General features: G+C 29.5%; 3 protein-coding genes across 3 annotated transcripts; all 3 read right to left on the reverse strand.

The window, feature by feature from the left end:
- Nucleotides 1-30: 30 nt before the first annotated feature.
- On the reverse strand, nucleotides 31-2,198 carry LOC124496368 (uncharacterized). The gene is made up of 3 exons (XM_047059882.2): nucleotides 1,178-2,198; nucleotides 797-908; nucleotides 31-728 (listed from the first exon to the last, which is right to left on the reverse strand). Exon 3 carries the CDS (start codon nucleotides 703-705, stop codon nucleotides 82-84), a length of 624 nt encoding a protein of 207 aa, XP_046915838.1. The 5' UTR covers nucleotides 706-728; nucleotides 797-908; nucleotides 1,178-2,198; the 3' UTR covers nucleotides 31-81.
- Nucleotides 2,199-5,723: 3,525 nt separating this feature from the next.
- LOC124496482 (uncharacterized) lies at nucleotides 5,724-7,367 on the reverse strand (the record flags this gene model as incomplete). The annotated part of the gene is made up of 2 exons (XM_075732714.1): nucleotides 5,724-6,387; nucleotides 6,460-7,367. Coding segments are annotated over 2 exons (1,116 nt in total), but the record flags the coding sequence as incomplete, so codon positions are not given.
- A 768-nt stretch (nucleotides 7,368-8,135) lies between these two features.
- LOC124496839 (uncharacterized) lies at nucleotides 8,136-12,374 on the reverse strand. Its single transcript, XM_075732715.1, has 3 exons — nucleotides 12,166-12,374; nucleotides 9,326-12,021; nucleotides 8,136-9,020 (listed from the first exon to the last, which is right to left on the reverse strand). Exons 1-2 carry the CDS (start codon nucleotides 12,372-12,374, stop codon nucleotides 10,506-10,508), a joined length of 1,725 nt encoding a protein of 574 aa, XP_075588830.1. The 3' UTR covers nucleotides 8,136-9,020; nucleotides 9,326-10,505.

Below are 12,374 nucleotides of genomic sequence, written 5' to 3' on the forward strand. Positions count from 1 at the left end.
AGTTAATGATTGATGGCTGATTTGATTTGATTTTCTTTTTTTGGCATTTCTGATGAAAGTTTGGTTGTTGATGCTAGATTGTTAGATTGACAATATATTCAATTCTTTGGAATAAGTATCCGTATGTTGTAATGAAAAAGCGATAAAAATACCACCCAAAATGGTCAAAACACAATGAATAAGTAGATCATGTGTAATCAAACGTACAATGCCAACATAATAGGCGGCCAATAAAATGATCATAGCACATGTATATGCTAAACAACCGGTAAATGATTCACGACGATCACTTGATTCAAATTCTGTATAAGAATATTCACGGCCACATACACCGATAGCGATAAGACCGAAAATTCGTACAACAATATTGGCAATCATGGCCGTAAAATTAATGAATCGTACAATTGAATAGGCATCACGATTCGTTGGATTAGTACGTTGTGATATTAAATAATCATGTTTTTCCAAATGTTCTTTTTTGTCTATTTTATTCAAATAAATAGATGTATAGATGACCATCGATATGATATTTATAATAGTCAATATGATAAATATTATTGATAATAAACGTCGATAGCTCATTTTGAATGGTTTTTTTAGATTTTTATGCGAAAATTTGGCCACCATTTGTTTTTGATGATGATGATGAGGTAGATTGATGATCATTTTATCTTGATCCATTATATTTGTCGTTATGCCATTCATTTTTCCATCAATTTTTCATCAATCTAATGAATGAAACAATGAAAAAAACAATCAATTCTTTAATTCATCAAATTCGAATAATATCGATTACCTTTCATTGAAGCACAAACACTTGTTCAATCAAGAAATCCAAAAAAAAAATGAAAATGTCAATGTGTTTTTCTCCCACGTCTCAACACGTGTCTGGTCATCAAAAACGTTAACTTTGAAATGTTGATCAAAATGTATGTTGTTGTTGTGGTGGTGGTGGTTTGTTCACAATCAAAAGTCGTTGTGATCCATTCAAAAAAAAAATTTATGGCCGCACAACCAATGAATGGATGAACGAACGAACAGCAACAACAACAACGAGCACAGTTATATGAAAAAGAAACAAAAATAAAATTCTGAGCGTACTAAGAACTCAACAACCTCACATACACACACACACACACACACACACCATGCATATTACACACAAAGACACAGATACCTGTAAACAGAAAACGAAATGATTCGATGATCCGATGAAAAAAAAAGAAACAAACCAAAAAAGACCACCACGACCACTAACAAGAAACACACCGAGAAAAATGTGTTGATTTATGAACAAAAAAAAAACTGAAGAAGAAGAAGAAGAAAAATTGACTGAAAAGAACTGAATTGAATTGAAAACTGAAATACTTGCCAATCAAATGAAATCAATTTTTAAATCACTTCATTAACGTCAATAACGTTTGTTTTTTTTTAAAAATTTCTTTTAGCTTTACAGACAAACAAACAAACAAACAGGACGACCAAAAAACAATGGTAATGATGATGATGATGATGATCTTGTCATCGTTGTAAAACAAAAAGTTCTAGTATTTGTTGCCATTTAAACATCATCATCATCATCATCATCATCAACGTCGCTACCAACATCACCAACAACAACAAAAAAACCATTAAAACAAACCTTTTATTTTCCCTTCAATTTGACTATTGTTTAATTTCAAATACACAACATCCTCTTTCGAGCTTCCTTTCTCTCTCTCTCTACATTCTCACATTCACTATACATGCATGTGTGTGTGTGTGTGTGGTTTGAAGATGAAAAATAAATGACCATGTTGATTTTCATGGATGATAATGATGAATTGGACGACAAAATTTTTTTTTTTTTTTTTTTGAAAATTGAAATTGAACAAGCCAAATTTTGAAAATTTCAGGAAAAAATTGATCATTACATTTGTATAATAATAATAATTTTGAAATAGGGAAAATTACCAAAATCAATTGATTTTGAACGACAACAACAACAACAACAACAACAACAACAATGACAAAACAAAATAACGACCATAAAAATTTTGATTCAAATTGATTGATTCTACTTGAATGAAAAATAACAACAACAACAGCAGCAACCAGAAATCAAATCATCATCATGTTCAACTATTTTCGCTTCTACTCAACTGGTGGTTGTTGTTGATGTTATTTTAAATTCAAAATACACATTTGTTGCTTGCTGTGTGTGTGTGTGTGTGTGTGTGTATGACATTTTTTTTTCATTTTTCTAATTCTGATTTATGTGGCTTTCTCGCTCTCTCTCTTTCGGTTGATGGATTTCCCATTTGTAAATGTAATTTTTTTTTTGTTTTGTTTTTGATTGCTCATTATTTTTATGATTATTATTAATAAGTTTGGTTGTTTTGTTTTGTTTTTTTTTCTCATTTATTGATTGCAAATGGCGATAATGTTTGTCATTTTGATTCATTGATGATAAAATGTACGATGAACGATTGGCGATGATGATGATGATGATGATGGTGCATAAATACATAGCAAACGAAACTTTTATTATTTGAATTTTGATTCTGGAATAAAGATTTTTATTTTTTTTTTTTTTGGCTGTCTTCGTTGTTTGAATGAATTTGAAATTTCTTATCGTTGCCACCATTGGTTGATGATGATGATGATGATGGTAATTAATCATTACATAAGCTAATTATTTATTCATAGAACTATTGATGATGCGAAATGATCAATGTGCAAAAATTATCTTGATCCATAGAATGTGTGTGTGTGTGTGTGGATGTTGTTTTTTTTGTAAGAGTGATACATGATGAAACAATGTTAATGAGTGTTGAAAAAAAAGGTAAAATCATCAGACATCATATGACAATCTTTTTATATAACATGGTAAAGAATACAAAATTAAACATAAACATTTCTACAAGTTTCATTTTATCAATGAAAAATATTTGTCCAAAATAGAATCCATAATGATTACGTGTAATTGTTTGTAAGAATAGATTTCTTTCTATAGTTTCTCGTAAATAAATTATCCGTTTGAAACTTGATATGTTTGATCGATAGGAATATATGTTTGATTGATTTTTTGCATTCCAATCATAAAACATTTTAAAGAATTTTTCATTATTTTTAGGAAATCTTGATATGACAATAAAAACAATTTCTGCATATATGAATGTCATGATAAACACAATAATCATGAAATAACTATTTATGCTCAAGTTCATTGTTTTACCACAAACAATTACGATGATCAATACTAAACTTTTGGACATTATCTCAATAAACATGAGAAAATTACAGTGCATGTTGTTAAAATTAATCATTTCATTATAATGTCTTAAATATTGGCGACGGATATTATATTGAAAAATGGCCATCCTACGATTCCAAATAGATTGCCATTGTTTCATTTCATCGATCAATTGTTTCATATACGATGTTAGATAGCCCAAACTGAATATTAGATAAATCATCTCCATACTGAAGCCAATTATAAAATGATTAATATTGATAAACATTATAGCACCAATGAAAAATTGATTCCAATCAATTTTTTCATCTGCAACATATTCCATGAGCATAATGATCATTTTTATAGTAGTCAAATAAAAACCTAATCGAAAAAAACGATTCAATTTTTTGGTGAATCGATTAGATCGTATAAAATATTTGACCAATAACAGTTGATTATGATTGTAAAGATTTTCGCCAATCGTATTACCATATTTGATTAAAATTTCATTCAATGGATAACGATATTCCAATAATTGTCTGACTGTGGTATACCATTTATATTCTTTCAACAATAGTGTAGCTGCCGAGAACGATGAAAGTAATTGCATATCAAATCCAGTCATTTCATTTTGGATTTTTATAATAAATCTTAAACTTGGAATATATTTAGTTTGCGTTATTATCAACATGAATGCCACATACATGGTGGAAATAAAATGATATACAGTTTTTGCACACCGTTTTTTGAACGGTATCGAATGAGTTTGATATTCATACATTGAATAATTGATACGTTGATTATAGATTTGTGAATGTTTGAAATACATTTGAAAAATGGTCGAAATTGATGTTATTTCTTGCGAATTCTCCATTTTTTTTTTTTTTTTTTTTTTTTTTTTTTTTTGATAAAATGATCATCAGTACGAAAAAGACACACACAAGAAATGAGAGAAAAAATTTGAAGTTATAGACTTACATATTTTGGCAAAAACTTTTCAAATTAATTTTCTTGTAAATGTCTTCTAAATCATATGCAAACAATGAATTTTTTAATCATTCAGTTTGTTTGAATAATTAATTTTTTTTTTTTGGTTCGCCAGAATAATAATTAAAATAACCGATATGAAAATATTAAAATTTGTACCGAAAAACGCACACACAATTTCAACATAAAAGACACATTTTTTTTCGCTCCAGGTTCCAATTGGATTGTGTGTTGTTGGAAGGGTGTGTCTTCATTGATCTTCAACAACAAACAACAACAAAAAAAAGTCAAACAAACCAAAGAAAAAAAAAGACCACCATCCATGATAAACAAATGATTGAATTCCAACAAAAAAACGTTGAAACTTTTGTTTGTTCGTTTTTTGTCACTGCATGTGTGTGTGTGTGTGTGTGTGTGTGTTTATATCCGAAACCATTTAAACATTTCAAACATTTTAAATTTAACGATATAATTTATGATTTGTTTAGAATTTGCATGTTTAGAAAAGAAAAGAAAAAAAAAGTTTAGTAAATGATTCAATTTCTGAATCGTTGGACAATTGCCATCTATTTGTGTGCAACAGTTTATTTTCCAAGAAAAAAAAATTTTTACTTAGATCAACAGAAAAAAACCGTTTAATGGTGAAAAAAATTCGGGTCATCGAAATGATGATGATTAAGCATTACGCGTTGTGGATATTTATTTCAATGAACGACGTAGAATAGAACAACGGAAAAAATTCTCTCGATGTGTATATGCAGAAATAAATCAAAAGTAGAAAAGGTAATTGACATCTACACTTGTCATTAGGATTATTTTCTTCACATAATGAATATAAATCCATGATGATTGAAAACAAAACAAAAAAAAACACGAAATGGCAAAAGAAAATGTACCAGAGATTGATTGATGAATCTATCATGCATCACAACCTGTTGTACCTTGTTCTATTGATTGATTACCTGATACATCATCAATCACTATTTTTTATTTTCCACAACAACAATTGTTTCTCGATACTCAAGCAGAGGGAGAGAGTTGATCCAAATATCAATGTCCGATGAATCAATAAATCAAATAAAAATCAATCATCATTGACTTTATTTTTTTGTTCATACCTATTCAGATAAAAGTTCAACAAACAAACAATAATTAATCAAACTGTTTTGTGTATTTTGAAATATAATGACAACAGGTTATGTTGAATCACCTGATTAAAAACTCAACAACAACAACAACAACAAAAAAATTATGAAACTAGATCACTTTTCATCAACATTTATAATCATTAAAATCAATTGAACGTAAATCAACATCCACGATGTTTATTATTTGTTTCAATGATGTGAAACATTTATTTTCTATTTGGATGTTTTGGATGTTTTTTTTTTACTATCCAAATCAAGAATAATCCTTTGATTTACAATGGAAAAATATAAAATTTGTTCACTTCACAGGATAAACTTGGATTTTTTTTCTTCAATTTTTTTCAATGTAAAATGAAATGAATTGAATTGAATTTTTCTTTCTCTTTTCTTTTTTTTTTTTTTTTTGGTATTCAGGACATTTTAATATTTATGATCAAAAAATTTATTTAGCTTGAACATTATGATTTTTCTTTTCTGATGAAATGATTATATACTACACAATGTAATCATCATTATTATTAGGTACATGGCTATAAAAAAAAACAGGGGAATTTTTTTTCATTCATTCATCCCAACCAGCTAGCTTCGTTTATCATTTTTTTTTACGATGATGATGACGACAACGACGATGATGATGATGATAATAATGGTCATATGACGAAGATGGTGATGAGGATCCTCAACAGGTCATGATCATCATGATCATGTTCAATAGTCGGAAGAATTCAAGGTTTTTTTTCCAAAACTAAAAAAAAAAAAACATTCAGCAAGTTGATTTGATTGATTTTATTGTTGTTTGTTTTTTTTCTAAACATAGATCGGTACATTCAAATATCATCCAGATCCATATCACGTGATTTAACCAATGGTATACAAGCTGATCGTGCACGTATCCTTGATGCAATTTGTCGTCTTTCTTCGGTGATTAAAGCAATTAATATGAATGTAAATAGCAGAATTATGATGACAACCAATATGATGAATGGTGATGGTAATAATGATGTCCATAATAATTGTGATGTCGATGTTGTTGTTGTTGATGATGATGTTGATGATGAAGCTATTGTAGTTGTCGTTGCTGTCGTTGTCGTTGTCATCGATGAATATTGATCAACATCATTAAACATTGCTTTAGTCACTGAATCATTCATAACACGTACGACGACAAACAATAGAATTAGATACATAATCCATGACATAGCCATTAAACCCATAAGTGTCATCAATTCCATAATGACGGCAAAAATAAAAATAAAATTCAATACAATCAAAATTGACAGAATGAATAATGGTCGTGGATCAAATGGTTCATCATCATAATCATCATCACTATTAGCAGCATCATCATTATGTAGATTTAAATTCGAATCTTTTGGATGGGTAAAAATTGTTGATGAACTATGATGTGGAAATAGCCATGATGATAATCGTGTAAAAAATTTTGATAAAAATGTTCGATTTGAAACATTATTATTATTATTATTATTATGCAAATTTACATCATTATCATGATGATCATTTGCCGTTGCCAATGCATTCAATTGTGATAATTGATAACTTTCACCAGTTTGATGATCATAATGTTGATGATTTGATGGCCAATCTGTATGATGATGATGATGTGCATATGATTTTGTAATCGATTCCGGTGTACGTTGATACCAAACACCAAATAATTCATTCATTGTCATTGTATATGTTTGATAACGGATTGAATATTCACCAATCGATCCGATAATTGCTGTAATGATTTCGGCCACTAGGCCAAATTTGACGATCAATTTGATTGTACAACGCATTTTTTTGTTGTTGTTGTTGTTGTTATATAATGATTTCACATTTAAAAATGGCAGACACAATGAAAAAAAAATGATATAAAGATGAATAAAACACCTACGATGATCGTGATCAACATCCAACACACACAAACACACACACACAACACAGAAACCCACTTTATGATGATGGCAAACTTCTGTTTTTTTTCCGAATTTAAAAATTATTACATAATAAGAGTTGTGAAATCAAAAAACAAAAAAAAAAAAAAAAACAGATTCACAGATGGATGAATGAATGAATGAATGGACGGCAAAATATAAATGAAATGTGGAACGAAATAATTCGAAAGACAAAGTCAACCTGCCGAAACCGCAACAACAACAACAACAACAACAACAATGACGATAAATAAACATGTGAATCCAAATTAGCAATTTTCATTAAAAAAAAAAAAAAATACAAGGCAAATGACAAAAAATTTTTGCATAAACAAATTGATCGAAACAAGAAAAGAGAGAAGAAGAAAACTTCTATGTTCAGCACGCAATCCTAGATCAATGTTGAACATAGGAAAAAAAACAAACAAAAATATCGCGTAACCAATATATGACAATGATCTATGTACTACTATGATATCAATATATCAATCAGTCAGTCAATTTATAGCATGTATAACTAGGATGATGAAGAATTATGATTATTTAGATGAAATCAAAATGTCATGACAAACATGGTTGTATACACAGGATAATAACAACAACAATAACAACAACAACTAGATGAAGGTAGACTGAATCACGAAAACCGTTATTTATAACGATATAACGGTAATGTATAAATATATCAAAACATACACAAACAATGGATAAGGCAATAAGTCACAGAGGCAAATAAATAATAATAATAATATATATGACAAAGTAATTAAAGATTCGGTTAGATTTTTGATGGTTTGTTGTTGTTGTTGTTCAATTTTTTTTTTGGCTGTCAATCACTGTTGTTGCTTTCCTAGATTTAGAACATATGAATCACATACACAGAGAGAGACAAAATTATCATTGATCGATCGATCAACAATTGAATGATGATGACGATGACAATGACAATTGGAATTTGGGTTTTTTTCCCAATGAACAATGAATAGACGAGTGAAGAATCAATTTAAGTTTTTTTGGCCGTCGCCGTTGTAGTTGTTGTAGTTGTAGTCATGATCTTCAATGTCACCAAATAACGAAGTAAAAAAAAAATTCATTTATTCGTTTGTCTTGTAAACATTGAAAATTGAGATCTTAAAATGTTGTTGTTGATGATGATGAAGTGAATGGATTGTAATTTTTTTCTTTTGATGGTATTGTATTCGAATACCAATGGGAAAATAAAACCGCACAGAAAAAAAAGACGACAATAGCAGCAACAACAACAAAAAAGATTGGCTTCAATTCAATTTCCAGGCAATCAACGACAACAGCAGCAATAATGAAGATGATGAAATTATTACCGAATAGCAATTTGTTGTTGTTGTTGTTGTTGTTGTTATTGTTGAAATGAACTATTTATTTTTCTTCTTAAGTCTGTTGAGCTTGAACAACAATGTTCTGGTTTTTGTTGTTGTTATTGTTGTTGTTGTTGATGATGATAATAATTGAAAATGATGATGAATAGAAATTAAAATAAATCAAAAAAAGAGATCAACAGGCTATATGAATCAATCGGCAATAGTTGTGGATATACAACAATATTGTCGCATCAAAGAGAGAGAGAGACATCATCTTTATGGATAATATTTTATTATTCATACAACAACCAAAGACATTTATCAATCGAATCAAGTAGAATAGTAGTAGTAGTAGTATGTTAACACTGTTCACAAATGTTCAGAATGTTCTTACCTATAGAAATACAAAAGAGAAATAAAAATGAATTTTAAAATGCAATCAAAACATGTATCATTAACATACCTATTTTCATTTTTTTTGTTTTGTTTCGGTGATTGAAATCAAAATCGAAATTTGTTTTACCAAATCAATCGATGTTTGATCACGAAATATATCGATAATGACAATTTTTATGATTCAGATTGTAATTTGGTCGTTGATCATTTTCGATCACCAATTGGATGTATGTCGAATAAATATATAACCAAAACGAATTATATATATTACCATTAAAATGTTTAATTTATGCCAACACTTACGTTCGTTCGTTCGTTCGTTCTTGTGTTGTTGGCGGTGGTTTCTGGTATGTTTACATTTGATCAAAATAACTGATTTGTTACAACATGATGATGATGATGATGATGATTGTGTGATTTTTCACATTCAAAAAAAAAAAAAAAAAAAACAAAACAAACATTTGAATATTATGTGTTGGCGCCGAAATTCATTTGTTGTTGAATATTTTCATGATCAAAACGATGTGTACCTGATGAATGGAAACGACGGAAATATTTTTGTATTTTTTTATCGAAAATCACAGGCAGCAATATAGCAGCAGCAGCAGCAGGTGGCCGTTTTTATATTTCTTGTTGCGTTGATAAGAATGAATTTTTTTTTCTTTTGATCAAATTTTTTTCTCTCCATCTTTTTCAATTCTTCAAAAAAAAGAAGATGCAATCAAAAGGCGGAGATTTATCGGTCAATTTAAGAAAAAAGGAGAGAGACAGAGACATTTACATTGACCTAAAGACACTCATTTCTCTATTCCTTTTGTGTTAAATCTTGTGTAGCCACCAGTTTTTTTTCGGGTTTTGTTTACCATTCGACACACAGTTAAAAAAACATAAAAAATGCACTTGTTTCAAAGAGATGAACAAAGTTCATGATCAAAACAAATGATGATGATGATGAGATTTTCTTTTCTTTCTTCATTATTTTGATTATTACTTTGAAATCGTTTTTAAAATGAAGATTGGAATGAATGAATGGATGAAATGGATGGCTTTTGACTGAATTGATGAAGATTTTCGGGTTATCATCATCATTATATTATTATTATTGTTTATCGGACGTCGAAAAAAACCCAGACTTTCCATTTGATTCCGATGGATATTTTTGGATTATAAAAAATTTTTTCTCCTTGCATTCGTGTCATTCGATTGTCATGGAACGATGATGATCATGATGATGATAGGAAAGCAAAAAATATCGTAGGTTTTTTTTTGAAAAAAAACCTACGATATTTTTTTCTCCAATTGATTAATTGATTTTTACTATTTTGATACGAATCATAGATTGAAATCATATCATCAAACACCTGGAAATTCAATATTCAATACATGATTAAATCTAATTATTATCCAAGGATCATCATCATGAATATTAATTGGAAAACAAGATTTGATTTTCAATAGAAACAGAGAGAGAAAAAAAATCAATTTAACGATAAAAGTATTCATCTTGATGATGATGATGATGATGATGGTGATAAAAATCATTTTGATAACCATGATCTTGATAATAGAATTGTTGCTGCTGGCTATCATTTTGATGAATATATTGCTGCTGTTGTCTGTATAAATGTGGATCAGAAATAGCCAAATTATGATGATTATGATGATGTTGATGATGATAATTATCACCATATGATTGAGCATGTGAATATGTTGTCACCAATGATTCAGAGCTTTGATGTTTTTTATGTCGTTGATGATGATGATGATGATGTCGTTGTTGTTGTTGTTGCTGTTGTAGTTGTCGTTTATGATGTTTAAATGATGAATCGTTTTCATCATCTGATTCATAATCATTTTCCATACCGGGTACAGTAAGTAGATTACGATTTGACATTGATCTTGAATTTCGTGATCGATTTTGCTGTAGTTGTTGTTGTTGTTGTTGTTGCTGTTGCTGTTGCATTGTTGTTGTTGTCATTGTTTTTGTCGTTTTATTCACATCGGCCGATGATTCAGAATCTTTTCGGCGTTCATTTGAATCATCATCATTTGATTCACGTCGTTGTTGTTGTATAGCTAACGGTGATCGTGAACGGCTACGATGATTACGTCGATGACGATGTCTTTGTTTTTGTTGTTGATGATGTTGATGTAAATCTTCAGATAAATGTTCAATAACACTTAAAAGACTACCAAATTGTTTTTGATCACTTTGTCGTCGTATATTTAAATGTTTGTCATCATCTTGGCTCGAACGACGTTGCTGTTGTTGTTGTTGTTCCGTTTCTGATTTATTATCAATTTGTTGTGGTTGTTGTTTTTGCTGTTCTTTAGATTCTGTTTGACATTCATCAACACTTTTATCATCACTATTAACACCATCATTTTCATCATCCGTTCCAGATATAATAATTGATGGTGGACTTGCTGTCATTGGTGATAATTGTCCAGCATAACGTCTTTGATGTGGCATCATATGTTGTCTTGATGTTGTTGAACCCGGTGATCCAGGTGATCCAGGTATTGTTTTCATATGATGTTGATGATGATGATGATGACGGCCATGTTGTTTATGACGATCAAACATTTGTGATAATCGCCGTTGTTGTTCCAATTGTTTTTCAATACGTATCGCTTGTTTATGACGTATCAATGTAAGTAAAAATAATAAACCGGAAATTTCACTAGCCGATGTTGAACAAATAATCGATGATTCCATTATGGAATATTGACCAAATGTAGCCAGATTATAAACGAGTACGGCAACCAAAAATATGGCCATTACTGTTATGCCATAAAAATTTTCATGTACAATCATATAATTATAGACAAATGTAAAAACAATCATTGAAATCAAAAACATTGCAATCATAAATAGGCTAATTGTATAGATTTTTTCCGATGTTGTTGGCGATGAACCAAACAGGCGGCCAAGACGATCATAAAGTATTACTTTATGCACGATTGCATGAAGAAGATCATAGATTAGAAAACTGGTTCTATTGAGGAATGGAGAAGAAAAAATTAATTTCAATGTAAAAATTTATATTTTAATTAAACCAAAAAAAAAAAAAAAATTCCAAATAAAGATTGATGGAATTTTTTTTTTTAAATTCACCCGGCCACTCCCTCCATAAACAAACCTTGTGGTAAACAAAATTGCTTGTAATATTTGCATGGCTAAAAATTTTTCCGTTTTTTCATCACCATCACCATTATTATTTGGTCCATTGAATCGTTGTCTTGTATATCGTTGTTCATTGTTTTGATGTTCTGATGCTGCTGCTGCTGCTGCTGAATGTTGTGGGCTACGTTGCCTTTGAAAATTAGAACGTGATGAACTACTACGCAT

This window comes from Dermatophagoides farinae, chromosome 7 (assembly GCF_024713945.1).
Source record: "Dermatophagoides farinae isolate YC_2012a chromosome 7, ASM2471394v1, whole genome shotgun sequence".
In the NCBI taxonomy this organism is placed as follows: Eukaryota; Metazoa; Arthropoda; class Arachnida; order Sarcoptiformes; family Pyroglyphidae; genus Dermatophagoides; species Dermatophagoides farinae.